The 19,286-nt window shown below is 32.2% G+C and overlaps 1 protein-coding gene across 1 annotated transcript in view; it reads left to right on the top strand.

The window, feature by feature from the left end:
• The first annotated feature begins 2,064 nt into the window (after positions 1 to 2,064).
• LOC143255160 (bromodomain adjacent to zinc finger domain protein 1A-like) overlaps positions 2,065 to 19,286 on the top strand; it is a 46,759-nt gene continuing 29,537 nt past the window's right edge. Inside the window, exons 1-8 of the mRNA XM_076510406.1 lie at positions 2,065 to 2,173; positions 3,817 to 3,907; positions 5,365 to 5,812; positions 6,377 to 6,573; positions 6,840 to 6,935; positions 7,966 to 8,104; positions 17,212 to 17,358; positions 18,697 to 18,780. Coding sequence (XP_076366521.1) covers positions 5,398 to 5,812; positions 6,377 to 6,573; positions 6,840 to 6,935; positions 7,966 to 8,104; positions 17,212 to 17,358; positions 18,697 to 18,780 — 1,078 coding nt within the window. The 5' untranslated portion in view covers positions 2,065 to 2,173; positions 3,817 to 3,907; positions 5,365 to 5,397. The remainder of the gene's footprint in view (positions 2,174 to 3,816; positions 3,908 to 5,364; positions 5,813 to 6,376; positions 6,574 to 6,839; positions 6,936 to 7,965; positions 8,105 to 17,211; positions 17,359 to 18,696; positions 18,781 to 19,286) is intronic.

The following is a 19,286-nucleotide window of genomic DNA, read 5'->3' as shown; positions in this document are numbered from 1 at the left end:
ACCTCAGACAAAATATTTTTTTTTCACATATACAACTGTACTAGTGTATTTCCAAACTCGTTAAAGAAATAAAATTTGACTACCGTTATGTTTGTATGTTACATATCTAAATGCTTGTGCTAATGATTTGTTGACATTAAAAACAGTGCATATTTGGGTGATGGAAATATTTATCATTTTAAGATTTAAAAGAAAAACTTTCCTTTTATCTTACATTTATTTGGGTTATTGAATATTACTTACCCCAAAATTATAAAACAAATAGTGGAAGCTCTTCCTTATCTTGGCATATAGCATAAATGAGTACTCGCGCTTTTATGTAATGACGTTATGTCAAAACTATCCAATGATAGAAGGGCATACTAGAGGCGGGCAAAGTTTGGCGCGCTTTATAACGTTGGATTTTACTGTTAGGAATAATACCTTTTAGTTTCATAGATCTTGTACGATATCGAATAGTATTTTAATTCACATTATATGAAAACTAATTCGTTTCTAAAGATGCCGTCGTTAGAACGACGTATCAAGAAATTTAACAAGGTAGCAAATAAATGTCAAAAACTGACTGATCTATGGTGAGTGTCGATAACGTTCTAAACTAACTATAAAGCGAACTTATTTTGAGTAAAGTTGAGTGTTCTTGTTCCTGCTCGATGTTAGTAGTTAAGCCTGAATTTTCTTTTAGGCTTTCTTTTATTCCATAATAAATTTAAAAATGAATTCAAATCTTACATTTATAATTGTGTAAATAAAAGTTTCATAGTTATTTTATTAAATTTAAATATTATGCTTAAATCAGTATTTTGTAATTTAAACTTAGTAATAATCGCAATAGTATATTTTTTATTAGAAATTCGCCAGGTTTCAACTACTATAGTAGCTATATTTAAATAACAGTAATATTACACTACTACTACTATATAAGTAGTAATTAGTATTATAGTTTATGCTACATCATACTCTTAGTATCATTATCAATATGTTGTTACTAAGGTTATATGTTTTATCCACAGTAAAGAGTAACCTTTTATTTTTGTCATCTCTGAATGAAAAATAATGATCTAACAGTTACCTAAACATTTATGGTGTAGCTGGACCTGGTTCTAATTTTAAACTTATTTTTAACTGTTTTGTATTGAGTTTGATGTTATTGTCACTGTATTTGGTATATGACACTGATAGTGGAATACTGAAAATGTTTTTAAAATGTAATTGGAACTACAACTTTCCTATGTCTACTGAAAATGCAATAAAAACAAGTAAAAAATTTACATTTACTTATTTGATACTGCAAATTAACAGTTTGCCAACAGGAGAGAGAATAAAACTTTTTTATTATTTGTTTGTTTTTAATTCAGGAAACCTGTAGTACTTGTTCCATTGCTGGAAAAAGAGAATCATGCAAATGATAAAGGTGCAGATGTTAGGTATGTACTTGTTCTTTTTAATCAAATTTAGCCATTATCCAACAAATCACCAGTGTTTGAAATCTGGTAATTAACAGTGACATAAAGTGGCTTAATTTCAGTTAATGAGGAGTGTCATGTGATGTATAGACACATTACATGACTACCTTAGTTATTACATTAGAGTCTTGTGTATATTTTAAAGTTCACACACAATCACTGTATAAGAAAAAAATAATCATTCTTTATAGTTCATTTTAATTATGGAAAATATTAGCAACATAAAACAGACACAATAAAAACTAATCAAATAGCTTACAAAATTTGTAATCTATTGGACTCTTCAGGCATCTGGTGAAATGTGATGCAAGAAAACTCATTGTATATACAGTTGATTCTGTGTATACTTCAGTGATACTATAATCATATTTCATCAGTATTCAAGAAAGAGTTTATGTATTGTAAAATAAAGTTTATATGATGTTGAGTGTTCGCCAGAAATTCACAAGAGTCATCAAGCTTCAGGAGTCTCTCTTAATTTTGTATTATTCCATACCAATTTACTTTTTACTTAAGGTTTCATTTGTATATTTTAAACTTTATATTTTGTTTTCTGTGTCATAAGCTATTTTTTAAACTAATTTTCCTATAGTCAAGAAGAAAAAAAACAAAAGTGCAAGATCTGTACCAAAAAACAAGTTACGTGAAATTTGTAGAGGTGGTGATCCTGCTAGTTCCAAATATATTGTAGGAAGCAAAGCAGTGATGTAAGTTAGCTGTTTCATTTCCTACAAATGTGTATTTAAACATGTTGAATAATTGCTGTTTTGGATTTATCTACCTTGAAGCACTAATTTTTCAGATTATTATATTGGAATCTAATAATAATTTGTATAATGTCAATTGCACCATGTAACACAAATTTTGTTCCTGGATAGTATGTGTTACTTCTTAATTGCTTATGTTGTAAAAGTACAGAAAATGACCATTATTTCCTTCAAACTTTGCTTTTGTGACCTGGATAATGAAATTTAGAAATTAACCTATTTTTATGTAAAAACAGGCAAATTTGCACATTTTCATTTACATAAGGTCTGAATAAAACCACATGAATCACGATTTACATGTATTTATACTAAAACTACACAAAGACGTTTAGAAGCAAGTAGTTTTTTGAGATTTGCGACTGTAATGTAAATCACTTTTACGGATTAGCCCCCAAATATACGCTCTCAGGTCACAAAAGCAAAGTTTGAAGAAAAAATGTGTGTTTTCCATTTAGTTTAAGCATTAACAATTGGGAAATAACACTTTTTGCCCAGGAACAAGAAAATAAAAATTTTGTTACATAGTGTTATAAGACATCAAGGAGACTTGGCTTATCAAGAACACCTTGTTTTCTAATCTCCCTCAACAAAGGTAAGTTATCATTAGAGCTAGCTTTGATTTTCCAAAATATTCATCAACCTTTTTTCCTTTTTTTTAACTCCTTTAAAGATGTAACCTCTGCCACTCTACAGGGTGGCCCGTAAGTCCCTACCCATCCATATATCTTATGTATCCAGTGTATCTGTGTGGTGTCACCAGTATTCTTGTGCTCATGTACCCACGTATTTATCACAATATGCTCTTCAAGTGTAAATGGGCTTACATCAGCCATATTTCTCTGAAAAAAAAAATTATAATGTATAATTAAATATAACAATAACATATGGATGGGTAGGGACTTACGGGCCACCCTGTATGTTGTTATTTTTCTCCACAAATTAAACACCCAGTTGGACAAATAGAAGTGCCTTAACTGGAGATGTCTGGCCTTTCCAAATTTTGAGTATGAGCTTTTGTCCCTCTCAGAATTCAAGACAAAAAATGATGCCTCAATTATATTCACACCCTTAATTTTAAGAACTTTAATCAGGCTACCCTAAACTCTTTTGAGCCTATCCTCATGTGACAACTTATGCTTCCCTACACACATCCTAATACTCTTCTAAACCATCTTCATCAATGTTAATCTTTAGGAATTGTATCAACCAGTACCCAGGAATCCTTTCATCAACTTAAAAGGATTATTTTGTAAATTATATTTTATTTGCATCATGATGATCCACATACCTGAGCTTATACTTTAATGTCATCTGCCATATGTTTTGCCTAATTAACCAATCAGATTTAAAAACTATTATTTGAACAACACAAACTCCCGTGAAATGAAATCAAAGCTGTTTTACTCATTACTCAATCATAGTTATGTTTATATTATATCTAACACCCTAAGTTTGCTATTAATCATCTTTGTCTAAAATAATATTTGAATGTTTTATGTCTCAAGTTTAAATTTTTTTATGTATTTCTCACATTAACATTTTTGTCAGTTATGTTGTTCATTCTCTTTTATTTTATTTTTCAGTCGAAAGAAAAAAGGCTCTTATGCCAGAAATAAACGTAAAAGTTTTACGAAACAATTATTGGAACCCTGTGTTACATTATGGAAAGATGAAGTAAGTAAATGAAATCACAGTCTATGAATTAAATAATTGAGGTAGAAATCTTTAAGTGCTGTGATAATGTGTTTGAATGCAATTATTTTAGTTTAAAATATCTCATCAGAATATTTAATGAACAGTGGCTATCTGAAACTTGGTTAAGGAATTTGATAATACAACTATTTGGAAGCCTTGACAAGTTTAAGTTTGCAGTTTATATTTTAACTTCTCATATCACCATGTAGAATTAAAATTTTTATACTTAAAAAGGAAGTGGTGAATTATCCATAATTTATAATACAATAGAATTATATATAAAATATGGTACTCTTCAGAAAAGTTGTCATGAATGATTGATTATGCTATTGTTTTCAGTTTTTACAAACTGAGTGTCTGTTTTTATTCTATTAAAATAACTTCCACGTGAAATAAGTTATTTCAAGAATAGAAGAAAATCTTTAAGAGCCCAACACAACTTTAAATTTGTTTGTTTGATTAGCTTTGTCAACATATCAAAAGTAATGTAAAACTTGCATAACTGGATGTAGACTTGCTAATTTTATTAAACCTTAAAGCAAAATTTAAAATTACTTAAAGAAAACTAGATCATGGGTATCTTAAGTTTCAAGGAAACTTATTTCCCTTTAGGTATTTTGCTCATATATTTAAAATATTGGTAGTTGTATGGGATCACAAGTTACACAGTAAGCCTGTTACCAGTTTTATTCTGAAATGTTGGGTAAAAAATGAACCACAGAATTTTCTTCTAATCAAGATATGTATGTTCTTTTTTTAATCTTTTCAGTTTTTGATTTTAAAGTATAGAAAAATACACGTTGATTATGTGTGTCTAATATTTGCTTATGCAAAGAAATATCAGTCTAAAATTGAACTTGTAACTTTACGATAAAATAGAATATGTGATTATAAAGTTAATCAGTTCATCAGTGAAATATTGGGGAATGAATTCATTTATTTGACCAGTGTTTTTTCAAGTTTGAATAATTATAAAAATAAATATGAAAAATGTTGGGTTTTCATCTTAGATTTTATAGACTAGATAAAAGTGTGTTCTGGTTGATAACTCAACACCTAAGTTTTAACTGCATCACTTAACACTGCTTACAAGGAGTGTTGTCTTGATATTAATCTTTTTCAGGCTAATATTCAAATGGTTTGTGATTCATTGCTTACAAAGTAGTGATAATGAAAGAATGGTGTTTGAAGTTTGGTTGTAAACAAACTAAAATTTCGTTCATAGTTATTTGAAAGTTAATAAGTAAAAAGCTAAATTGGGTAATTTCATACTAACTAAGGCATATTTAGATTGTAATTTCTGATGTATGCCAGAATATTTGAAAATACAGGAAATATATTAAAAGTATAAACAGTTACTTAATTTTACCTTTCATTGTTGTTTGTTTTTATAATTTTGAGTGAATAAAGTTGAAAGAATTTAGTTTTTTTTCTAGGACAAAGTTAAGGCAAAGTATCATGTTGAAAGCATGAAAGACTTGGACATCTCTAACAGGCCATTAACATCAGTTTATAATTCATCCAAAAAGGAAGGTGTTCCACTTGTCCAACTAGAACAGCTGAACATGACTTGTTTTGATAAACAATATGAGAAAGAGGAGAAAAATGACAAAGTGTGTACATCAAAGAAAAGAGATTTAAAGAATAATGGAAATATTTTAATTCAGCTAAAACCCCTGAAAACTACTTTCCCTGATAATAAAGAAAAGAAAGAGAAGAATCAAAATTCTTTTTCATTAAATAAGTCAATACAAAAGCCAAATTATGATCCATTTGTCCAGCTAGAAGCCATGAAAATGGCTTCTTTGTATGGAAAGAAAAAGGATAATAAAAGAGAAAAAGATACAAAATCAAAGATAAGAAAATTAAAACAAAAGAAAGCAGGTATGTATTGTAACTTTAAAACCTGAGATAAAGTTTTATGAACAAAAACATCCCTGCTAGTTGTAAATTATCTGTTGGCATGCTTTTAATTCACTGTAAAAAAAATAACCTTTAGCCTTAAAATATGATGCTCATATTAAGTAAGTGTAAGAAATAGATGAGCAGCAACATCAATAACTATAATTAATATGTAAGAATCATAGTTTTGGATGTCAGTTTGTAATTTTTCTAAATAAATGCACAAATGGTATTTACTTAATACTTATTACAGTCAAAGACTTAATTATTTGAGAAATATTTCAGTCAATTATTTCTTTAAAAACTCCATTTTTGTACAACAAGGAATAGATGAAATATAAGAAATTATACATTTTTCTTTGTGTACCTTAAGTTTGGCACTGAGAGCATTGTTTATTTGTGAATGTGATAAAATTATACAATTCACTCTAGAATAACTTGTTTAGTAATAGTGTCTAGTGGGTTAAAATATACAATTGTCACTGAATTTAGTTTTTGAAAGATTTATGAAATTGTTTCTATTTCTGAATATAAATAATTATATAGCACAAAATAAGAAAAGCACCCAAGGTAAACTTCCTTTTAAAAAAGTTGAAGTACAACAGAGCATTGCTTTCCCATCTGACTCTTTCACTGTGGAAGAGCTAAGGAAGAAAATGGAGGAAAAGAGGTTAAAACGTCAAAAAGAAACTGCACAAAAAATAGAAGAAGCAAAACAAAAGAAAAAGGAAGAACGTGCTAAGGTATGTAAAGATTATTTTTTGAAAAAAAACTTTAGAAAATGAATGTAAAAAAATAGTACTAAAACTGCAAAATTATTTCAGTATGGTGAAACAGTGTTGTTGCAAGCAATTTCTGTTATTTTGATAGATGCTATCAGTTAAGATTGAAATGCAGTTTAATGAAATTTTCACTTAGTTTTGCAATCTTTATAAAATGTCAGTGATGTGTTTTTTGTTTTTTTAATGTATTTGTTTCCATGGTGAGGTATTTACTTTATGAATTACAGGAGAAAGCCCAAAGACAAGAGGAGAAACGGGTCCTAGCAGAGCTATTTCATAAATGGAAAAAACCCAGAGATGATCTGATGTGTGATGATAACAAGGTAGGAACTTTTGTGTACATTCATAAAATATATATAAAAATGAATTTATTATGATAAACAGTTTTAGGATTTTGACTGTTACTTTCTTTTTGCATCTATATGTATTAAAAATAAAAGATAAAATACTTCATTAAAGCCTAAAATGGATTCTAAATATTTAACATAATAAATTTCTTTAAGTTTTATTAAAAAGGGTTGTTAAATATATTTTATAGAAAAATATTTAAACAGTTGTACAGTTTTTGTGTCTAATGTTTTCTCTCACAAGATGTTGAGCTTTAATCTTTAGAAGATTTCATTTTTGTACTTTTTCTCTTCAGAATCCTATGAAGATAAATCAATATTCAGAAAAAAGTCTTTCAGTTTGTTACTTAGTAAATTTTAGAACATTAGTCATATAAACAAGGTCTCTTAGATGAAAGTTCTGATACAAGTGCATTTTTTACAATAATATTTTCAATACATTATGGAAAATTCCAATTTCATTAAAAGTAGATGAATTGTATAGTACAAACAGGAATGGACCCTCAAAAGCCATGGCACTTGAAATCATTTTAGGCAGGATTAGAGTAACTTAATCTGAGACTTTTTCCCCTTTTTGCTTTATTTTTATGCTTCAGCAATACCAAACATGGGGTGTGTGCATATCTGATTCAGTTTTGTTATTCATCAAGATCTCTATCAGCCTACCATTAAATTGATATTCTTTTAGGCAGGATTAGAATAAATTAATCTATGAGGCCTTTGGTGTGGTTAGATACATCAGTTGAAAGGGTTTGACCTGAGTCCAAAACTGTAATTAGATCTCAAATTGGTCAAAAATATGACAGCTATGAGCTAAAAGTTTGTACTTAAAAAAACTCTAGGAGCCAGTCTTAAGCTGCTATGCCATAGCTAAAAGTGATGTTTTGAGAATTGTATGAGCACAACACAAAGCCCAATTGTGTAGTTTATTGCTTTACAACAAACAAAAATCTTGTATGTTTAGATTTACTTTTAACATGGAAGCTGTTTGTGATATTTGTTACAGGATCTTCCTGTTCCAACTCCATTAGACTGCTGCATTCCACAGGAATCATTTGGTGATGCTGTTATGGTACTGGAGTTTTTGAACAGCTTTGGTGACCTATTAGAGATGAAAGATTTTTTCCCACAAGGGTTTACATTAGGTTTGTGTTTTATTATTTCTAGTACATTAGAATTCTTACATGCAAATTTTACAATATTATTATATATAATACCTTTATAGTTGGGTTGAAAGCTAATTTTTAGAAGGAATGTCTGAAGTGAAATATTTTATGAAATATGTATGTAATTCCAAAACATACTTACCATCCACTGATAATATAGCAATTTGACAGTGCTTGCTTCAGTCTTCTATACCATGCTCAAATTCCTTAGGCAAATTCTAATTTACAAAATTCTCCACCAAATTCAATGCACCCTCTATCTAGGTACGACATATAAGCACTTCATTCAGATAATTGTTTTTCCTTGACAAACTATTTTACATAGATTTCTATCAACAAGAGTGTTGTGATTATTCACTATTTACAATATAACTTTGAATGTGATTCTAATTTTACTAGTAATCTCTTTGTTTATATTTATAAATTATTTAATGAAACAAACAAAACTTTAGTGATTGGTATGAATTCCCAAGTTAATGTTTCTGCTACAGATGTCAACCAGACCTCCTCTTCCACCTCTGCTATCTTGTGTTTGTCAACAACCAGGGGAGAGATTGCTTTCAAAACTGTATGTGATATGATATCTGTTGTAAAATGGAGATGTGCATACCAAGGTTTCTCTTTAGGGGGTTCTGGGGCAGCTTTTGGAAGTGACCCAGCAGAAAATTGGTGACACTTTAGATTTACTTTTTATAGCTCATTCTTTTGCTGTGTTGGCCTAAACAGAGAATCATTTTGAGGAGCCACCTCTAGATCCTTTTCTTTAGTTGGTTACTTGTTTTTTTTTTAGGTTTTGGGGTCTCTTATTCCATTTGACTACTTTTCCTTTGCTTAGCAGAAAGGATAGCAAGTGAAAACTTGGTTTTCCTCCTCCTCCTGATATTGGTGGTCATGCTGGGAGGTTTGCTGCTCAGTTGCATGATGAGATAACTATGCTTTTCCCCCATGTTTATTGAATTAACATAACTTGACTTATTGCAGCCAGGAGGTGGCCTATTTAGATTCAATGGATTGGGATTCCCTTTTGGATCTATGGTGTTCTAGATTGAAATTTGTAATCATTTTAAACAGATCACAGTTTTCTAGGATTTGTCTTACTCTCATGATTGTCCTAAGGTATTTATCTTTAATCCACCTTTTATTTGAAACCATTCAGTATTCTCTTCAGTAGTTTGAATTTTGTTGATATCTACCTTGGATTGTCTTCTTCAGTTCTATCTTTGGTTGTCTGGCTGGTTTGTTGTTAAGATTTATTGGGTAGAGACACTTTGTTTAGATAGTATTAGTTCACCATTTTCTGCTCTCGAGGAATTACGAGAAGCTCCTTGGTGTGGATTTCTATACGTGGTGAGGGAACCTCCCAGGGAAAGTTCTGTTATTTCAGTTTACCTACTCTGAGACCTAAATATCCACCCACATGTTTGCTGTTCATGGTGACCTGTGAAGGGGAGGAGAGGATCCTGGTGGCTGAGGGATCCAACTCTTACACACCACTCTGGCCGTGATTTCCTGTAGATGGGCAGCCTTGGGGTGGCCCCCCTTGGGTCAATCAGCTGGTCCACTTGAGTACCTGATACCCGGAGTGTTGCCAATACTTTATGTGAAAGCTTTTGCTGGGTGTCTAGTTCTTCTACTTCATCCTTCATCTTTTTAGCCATCAAGACTTAGGCAGAGGGATCACTTCTTTCCTTTCGAGCTGATTGTCTCTATGACTAATTGCCCCTTTACATTGGTGGAACTCAAACTGGCACTTTATCAGTCAGACCTGATGATGTACACTACGAGATGCTATGCCATGTATCTTCTGCTTCTCTTGCTATCTACTGATTGTTCTTAACCAGATGTGGTAGGAGAATGGTTTTCATAATGCTGGCATCAGGTTGATGTCATACATTTCTTTATATTTGGGAAGGATCCCAAGATTCTTTTAAACTACCATCCATTTGCTTGAGAAGATGATTAACACTTATCTTATTTGGTTTTTCAAATCAAACAACCTCTTCTTGCCCACCCAGTGTGAGTTCCGACAACAGCGTTCCACCATAAACCACCTGATTTGACTTGAAATGTCAATCAGAGAAGCCTTTTTCAAAGGACATCTTGTATCAATATTCTTTGACATTGAGAAGGATTATGATACTACATAGAGGTATGACATTTTGCAAGACCTCCATATATTGGGGTTATGTGGCTATTTGCTCATTTTTATTAAACATTTTTTAATAGACAGGCGATTCCAAGTTCATGTGGGTTCGACACTTTCCCATTCTTTTCTACAGGAACTTGAAGTCCCTCAGGGCTGTGTTTTGAGTGTCACACTATTCAGTATAAAGATTAATGCCATAACTGAACAATTTCCTCTTACTGTTTCAAACAAGCTCCATGTCAACGACTTTCACATCTCATGTTAATCATCAAACATGAGGTATATTGAGCGGCAGCTACAGTCTGCCCTCAATCGTTTACTGAAGTGGACCAGAGCAGTCGGTTTTAACTTCTATCTTTCTAAAACCATTTGCATGCACTTTTGCCTCCAACAAGGTATTCACCCTGATCCTGAACTCCATAACGGTGAAGTTGTTCTACCAGTGGTCCCCAAGACAAAGTTCTTGGGGATTTTCTTTGACTGTAAGCTGACCTTTATACCATACATCAAGCAGCTATAAGTCAAATGCACAAAAGCACTGAACATCTTCCATGTCCTCTGTTCCACTGCTTGGGAAGTGGATCGATGTTCTGTGCTAAAGATGTATTGTGCTTTTATTTAATAAAAACCGGACTATGGATCACTGGCCTATGGTGCTGCCAGGACCAACCATGGCCTTGAAGATGCTGGACCCCCTTCATCATCAGGGGCTTTGGCTCTGCACCAAGGCTTTCTGCACTTTCCCAGTCTGGAGTCTCATGAACTTTTGCCATGAACTGTCTTTACTGCATGCTTCGAAACTATGATCCTTACCACAGCATCTGACCTGAGATTGTGTTTTCCTTCTTTGGTGGGTCATGCCTTATCATAACAGACGATCTGCTGTTGGCGTTCGTATTCAGATGCAGTTGGATGAATTTGGTCTGCCCTTGGATAACATTGCTGTATCCTTTGGTTAGCCCATCCAACCATGTCTTATTACCATTCCCAAATGTGAGCTTTCTTTAAGTCTGAGAAAAGCAGATACTTCTAATTGGAAGTACTGCCTCTTATTTCCTGAACATTTTTTAACAATCCTTCCATTACCATTCAAACTGATGATTTAAAATCAGGTGACTCTGTGGGCTCTGCCATGGTTTGTTGTGGATTGGTGGTTGTGCACAGAATCCCCTCTACAGTTTCTGTGTTCACTGCTAAACTGTATGCCATTTCTCTTGTCCTAGATCACAGAAGCTAAGCAGTACTCAGATTGTACTATTTATACTGACTCTAGTTCTCTATTGGCTCTGGAATCGCTTCACATTAGTTCTCACCCTGTTCTTGCTGATATTGAAAACAGACTGGCCCATTCTTTTTAACATCTACTTCTGTTTAGTTTTTCTGGATACCAGGCCACATTGGTGTTTGTGGGAACAAGCTTGCTAACACCGTAGCTAAATCTGTCTGCTCTGGCACTATCACTGCTGTGCCTGTTCCATACGTGGTCTCTGGTCCTGTATTCAAGACTTGGTCGGCTCTGTACCAGTTTGTAGCCAACTTGGAGTGAGCAATATGAAAACAAGCTTTTTCAAATAAAACCCTCTATTGGACTTTGGCTGTCTTGCTTCCATAAAGATCAAAAAGAGGAAGTTGTCCTAACAAGACTACACATTAGTCAGTTTTTAACTCATTTTCTTTTATCTGGGACTGATGCACCAGTGTGTTGTCTGTGTGACACTCAGGTCACAATAAGCCACATTTTACTGTCTTGCCATCATTACAACTCTGAACTATTAATGTGTTTCTCTTTTAAGAATTAATTGTTTTGCCTTAATTCCTTTTTGCAAATTTTAATAATTTTACTTTAATTTTAACTTTTTACCAGATGTTTGGTGCAGATAGCCTAATTGCTTTGCACCATGAAACACCAGACAAACCAACCAACCAACCTTTTCTCTGTCTCATGTTATTTGCTGAGGTTTCAGAAACATTACAATCCTGAATTGATACAGGCCATTTTTCTTTATTATCATTACCTTTCTAGCATTAATTTTGAGCATCAACCCATAGTATTTCCCGACCTTCTTTTCAGTTCCCATAATAGGGTGTTTTTGTATTCTCAAGGTTCTTTGACCCTGACATGGAAGCACAATCACAATACTTCCTGGAGAATCTGAAATTCTTCCTCTTTCACCAGGGATCCATGGGTACTCCATGTTATAGCTTCAAGGTTGGTCGTTCAGTTTATCTCCGTCACCATTATGTTCTCAATCTGTTTCATTTTTATCTCCAACAGATATATGGCAAAGGGGAGATTTATTAATGAAAAGGGGCAGTAGAGAGAGTCAATTTTCTTCTAGGATCTTATTCCTATATATTAATTGTACCCAACAAGACAGTAAATATGCATTCAATCATCGATATTTCTCAACTCACCAATTTTTTGGATGCTACATCATTAGGTTTTTCCATGGATTTGTTTTCAGTTTGGGTCTGCAACAACTGTTGTCTTTGCAACTCTTTGGAATTCTTAAGTGCTGTTGTCTTTGTGTCTGTATCTCATCCTCAAACATTGGCAGTAGATGTCTTCTATCAGGACTGGACAAGTTTACATCTGTAAACATTTCCCTCAATTTGACTATTACCCTGGGTTTATGACTATGATTCATTTTACTCCCTGTCAAGTTGTCTTGGTTGTATCATATTAGCGAGTTCAAGCATTGTTCCTGCTTCTTCAGTATCTGCAGGAATATCCACCTTTTCTACATTTGCACTCTTGGTTGAGACAACCTCAATGAAACATTCTTCACCCAGGTGTTTGGAAACTCCGTGTTTGTGCTTGGAAGTTATATGGTCCTTTGCCTGACATAAGGAGCCCCCCACTAGCAGAGCAGTAAGTCTACGTATTTACAATGCTAAAATCGGGTTCGATTTCCCTCAGTGGGCTCAGGAGATAGCCTGATGTGGTTTTGCTATAAGGAAAACACATGCACACCTGACATTAGGATTTAACTTCTAATGTGCTGTTGTATTTAACTAAATTTCTCCATACACCAACTATGATCATGTATCATCAGAAGTAGAATCTGTATCGTCAGTGGTGAATCAAAAGGAATTTAAACCCTCTTCATCATAGCCCATTTTATAATTTGGGTATTTGAGAGGAGTCTTGCTTCATCTATGTTGGCTTTATGTAATGCATCTTTATTCATTGTTTTCAGGTATTCTAAATATTGGAATGTTTTATTAGGTCTACTTTCAGTTACTAAATTGGTATTTTACAGTTGCTTTATATGCATTGTCTCATCCTTTTTCTGAGCTCTGTTTCATGTTCTTTGTTTCATCAATCTCTTAAATTGTATTTTTTATTGCTGTTGGTTTGTGGACATCATTAGTCATAGTTTTTTGCAGTCCATGTGCATAGAAATCTTTATCATTTCATATTTGTCTTGCTTTACCTGATATTTTTTTCTTCCTAAGATACTGACACCAGGAAAGGGGGAAATATCTTTCTTACCAATCCAATTGTCATTCATTTATCACTTTTATGATCACTCAGATCCTTATCATTTGTTATGTCCTCCCATGGCTCTAAAGTATCATGTTAGTCACACTAATGCATTTTGAGGTACTAGGAACCAACTTTTCATTCATTGCAGTTCTTCTATATTTCATGACTTATATTCCATTACCCTAATGAGGTGGCTTAACAAACTAGTTTACATAGCCTGTAATGGATTATTGTTATGGAAAGGGAATCTTTCACGTGTCATGTGGCACAAATAACCTAGTTGCTTTGCGCCATAAAGCACCAAACCACATGTCACGTCTCAACAAATTTGTTTCATTTTTATGTCATTAGCCTTTTAGTTGAATTGCTCTTTTCACAAGATTGTGTGGACTACAACTAATAACTTTCTATTTCATTATTTACATGATCTGGCAGTATCTTCTGAGAGTTTTCAACTACTCTTTGTAGCTATTTTGACCACATCTGTTAGACTCTCTCTCTCAATATGGCCTTGTTTGATTTGACTAACCACATGACCTCTTTGTACTTGTTTAAAGTGTTTTTAGATTTAATACTTAGAACTTCCACTATAGTGTGTATATCTTCATAAAATTTGGCAGTTTCATTTCATACTGTCTTTTAAATACAGAAAATAATTTTTAGTGAAATAATTTTAATGAAGATTTGCCCATGAATATATTAAGTATTTGTTTTGAATAGTCCATGTGCAAAGTAATTTTCAGGTTAAAATTAAAATACTTTATCTCAAACTCTCAGATTTTTTCTATGTATTCTCTGAAATGTCCTCAATGGATTTCAAACATTTTTTTTCAGTATGAATTTGTAGTTTATCTGCTATTTTCTCTACCCTATCTCAAATATGTAATCAATCAGTTTGACTGACCTTGTAACCACCAAAATAAATCAAATATATCAAAATTATTATTTTCTCTCTCCCTCTCTGTCTCTAGAATAACTTCAAATTGTAACATGAAACTACAGTCATTAACCCTAAGCAACTTTAAATGCATAACAGTATGCATCTATTTACAATTAACTTTTATTGTGTTATTGCTCTTTAAAATGTATCTAATTACTGTCAGTGCTATTATAAGTTGTAAATCACTTAGGGATTACATTATCCATGAGTTAGAATGAGCTGTTTGTGTGCATGACACAAGAAATATGTATATATATATATATTTGCTCTCGATTGTCAAAGATAGTTAACCCTTTATTTTTTACTTAATTAAATAATGCTTCAAACAATAAAGACTAATAACATACAAAATGTCGACAAATTTCCTCACCTCACAAAATTATTCTGGCTTTCTAATTATGTGACAAGAATCATTACAAATTCATTATAGCTAGTCGTTAACTTTCTCACAGGAACAATTTTGGTACTCTGAGTAAAATTGGCATTCAATCATTCAGAACATAACATCATTATATAGATGCAAACCTTGACTTTTTATTATTTATAGGTTATATGTATAATTAAATGAAAGTGAGAACTGCTAATGAATTATGAAAGAGAGGATGTGAAGGAGGAGTTTCATTTTCTATTCATTAGGTCTGTAACCAAATAGAATTAAAGAATATAAAACAGTTTGTCTAAGCAATGACAATTTTATAGATTAACTTATGACTTGTGTTTTTTTGAAGTGGGGGTGAATAAAATGGGGAAGATGACATGCTAATAGAAAATGTCATGTGTCACATTAGGGGAAATTGAGAATTTTTTGTAGAATTAAGACCTTACACACTATTAAAATATGGGTTATTAGCTAAGATTTTGTGCTATACTAATTGGTGTAACATAAACAAAAAGTAGCTTCATAAAATTTTGAATATAAGACACTGAAAATTTGTGTCATGTGCAGCAAATGATGCACATGGTGATAGGATTAACCTTTATCTTTCATTCAATCCCACTATATGGCAGCTGTTGCCAAGGCAAGTATGCTTTCACTTATCAGTAGGAGTAGCACCAGCCTCTGTGTGAGTTGATTTAACACAAGGCTATCTGATTAGGGAGTGCATAGCTCTTCTCTTTGATCAATGTAGGTTTTGTATATTGTTGAAGGGAGGAGATCCACTATTTCCTCATAATTTCAAATGCAAAGTGATACTGTCATAGGTCCTTGATTGAGCACAGGTTCTACATCCTCTACATCATCCTAGGGGATAATAGAATACTCCTTATCAACTTGGTTGAGGAATGACAATGGATGCTCTTGACTTCTTCAGGTGGAAGAGAAAGTTTGTTTGCTTAAGTGCTGTTTACTTTCTTCTTGTGATTCCAGTGATGTAAAACATATCACGATGGCTACAGGTTAAGATCCAATCAAACGTGTCTGTCTGTGTGTATATATGTAATATATATATTGTGGTCCAGTGACCCTAGCTACCAATGTGGGATATAGGTACCACAACCCCAGCTTCTGGAACCTTGGCTGTCTGGTTGGGGCTGGTCTATACAGACAGTTATTTGTGTTTTATTCCACCTTTGATATGGAAACTAAGTTCCAGGTGAAGTGCATGCCTGACCTAGGTATAGTGTGGTTCTCCTACTCTTGTACCATTTTTTATTTTGGTACACTCCTGTTCCATGTACAAATCCTTTTTGTATAGATCATGCCTATACTGACCCCTCCACCTTCTTAGGATTCTAGCTATGTTGTCAGCAGGTGGTAAATATGATTTGAAAGTTAATATTTTTCTAAACTAAAAATATATTTTTAATAATACTTCAGTTGACAATGTCATGCCATAACTTCCCACTAAAAGCTGGTTTATGTATCAGAAAAGTGATTATCTGACTTAGGTGCTTATGTACAGTGTCTAGATAGAGGTTGCATTTGACTGATGGGAAATATTGCAAATTAGAAATTTCCTAAGGCATTTAAGTAGAGGTATAAAAGACTGACATCAGCATTTTCAGTGCTTAGATGGTCAAAGAGTGGAAACCCTGGAGATCCAGAATGGTGTCAGAGTGGGCTTCACAACCACAGTATTTTTATTGCCCATATTCAAAAACATTTAGAATTACTTTCAGTAGTTTGTACATCTAGAAAAAATAGATAGTGGAAGCAACATATCAGTGTATACATCACCAATATAACCTAAATTCTGGTCCTGTCTCTACCTAGATAATTTAAAAACATACTGATCTACTTAACCTCAACATAATCTAAACACTTATCTTTCATATACCAAAATAGAACTAAAACAATGTATTGTGCTAACATCAACTCCTTACAAAAAGTGTGGCAGTAAACATTTTAATATTAGAAAACATTAGCAGTTCATTGATGGTATTTAACATTTTGGCAATTAAAAGATATAATAGAAATGATAAAACTCAGTACAGATAGTACAGTGACATAATTAAGCTATCAAAAATTAGTTTGTGAATATTAAGATTTCTCCTCTATTTTGTACAAGAACACCTGGATAAAACCTTGCAGGACACTGACATAGAAGGACCACTTAATAACCTGGTTCAGATGCTGCTAACCACCATCTTCAGGTTTCAGGAAGAAGAAGAAGAAATAAATAAACACATTGTTGACAGTTCCACTGTTGAAACAGGTGAGTACAGTATCTTCTGTGATGTCTGCTATAAAAACCACAGTTGTATGGTAATGTTTAATTATTTGGTCTTTCTTTCGCATCAGTTATACATTTCTTTCCAATGATCTCAGGAAATTTATATGCTTTTGTAATTTTAGTAATTTATTAATTTAATCGATTATACAATTATTTTCCTTGTCACCTTATTTATTGAAGTATTTTAAAATCAGCTTCACAGAACCTGGGAAAAATTTAAGCACAAATTATAGCAGTTGTAAATGATTAATGAACAAATAAGAAATAATTTAAATGATCATTGACATTTCATCTTCTCTCATTGAAACTGTTGGGTAAGTATGCATGTACAAGATTTATTCATTTTTGGAAATAACTTAATTCCTTATAGTTTGGTATCATTTTTAAATTCTTGTCATATTTAACATTTTCATCTATTATTCATGTGAATTAGTATATGATATAATCCATGTAATTTGAACATTTCTCCTAAAAGTTAAGTGTTTGTCCTGTTTAATTGTTTATTGTAATGTATGTAAAATTATTTTCTTCCCTTACCTTTTGCAAGAGCAAATAAAAAAATTTTAAATTTCTAAGGAACCATTTCTAGAGTGGATTGAATATATTCTTGACCAAAGCCTTATAGCTGATAACTTAGAGTTTTCTTCAACTTGTACTACTAAAGATATCACAGCCACTGCCAGCAAAATTAGTTGATAATTGGTCAATGTCTAATAGATTTGAATCTTTAATTGGTAACCAGCTAACCATTCTGGCCATTATTTGATGTGTTTTTGAGATGTAGGAAAACTTCAGTTATGTGTTTACTTTCTTCCTATATATATAATTTCATCGAAATTACTCTTAAGCTGTAAAGGTGTTATGAACCATTAATTTAGCATCACTCAGTAATATCTGTCTTTAAAGTTTTTAAACTAATATGATATGTTTTATAGCTGTAAAAGAAGAGCTCATTCACTTTGTTATTAACAGTTATGTAGATTAATGCATAGACTTCATAATATGTTGTGATGGTCTCACAAAATATCACAGAAAATTTTGGAAGACATGCAGGATTGTTGAACTAACATAATTATTTAAGATATCAAATAAATGGTTGAATTATGTGCTGTAGTATTTTTAGTTTAGTTAGTTAACAACAGACAAATAATAACTGATGCATGAAGTATTTAGTTTAGGTAGTGATAGGATTCAAATGATCCAGGGAACTATGAAGGATGTATACATAGTTCTGGCTTTTGCAAGAAGAAAATATTAGATTTCATTAAAATTTAATTAAAAGTCTGAACTGGTAACATACTGCTATTCATTATAATTCAGGTGATGGTCAAGAAGAAAACTTAAGCTGTGCAAAAGCTGTTAACTGTGCTACCATTGTCTCAACATGGCCGCAGTTATTTCATGGTAAAGATTATTTATATATTAAAATTTACTTTTTTGTTAGTATTATTATTATTTTTAATGAGTCATTAATTCAGATAAAACTGGTTTTAATCAAGCTCAGAATGTACTTCACATTTTTAACTAATTTTGGGAGATATTTTATGAACCTTTACAACTCAGGGTATATTCACTGGACATTATTTATAAAGAAAGCTTTAACAATAACTGTTTGTTAGTTGTTATTAATAGAAAACCTGAATCTTGACTTTTTCAAAGTTATTAATTATTTATACCCTTTTATTGTTAGTGTTGAATTACCAACACTCACAAGTACAACATGTCTCAGTGAAAAATGTTGCAAAAATGTCATGTTTTTTTCTTTAATCCAGGGAGTGGTGCTGTTTCACATGTCTTCACGTGTATGTGCTTGCTTCAAGATTGAAATTACTTTGGAGAGATGTTTATTCTAATGCAAAAAACAAACAAACCTGAAATTCAAATTTGTTCTGGATTTGATATATTTTCAC

The sequence above is a fragment of the Tachypleus tridentatus genome, chromosome 1, assembly GCF_004210375.1.
Source record: "Tachypleus tridentatus isolate NWPU-2018 chromosome 1, ASM421037v1, whole genome shotgun sequence".
Classification (NCBI taxonomy): domain Eukaryota; kingdom Metazoa; phylum Arthropoda; class Merostomata; order Xiphosura; family Limulidae; genus Tachypleus; species Tachypleus tridentatus.
Note: the sequence above shows the minus strand (reverse complement) of the source record. Positions and strands in the feature narration are given on the sequence as shown.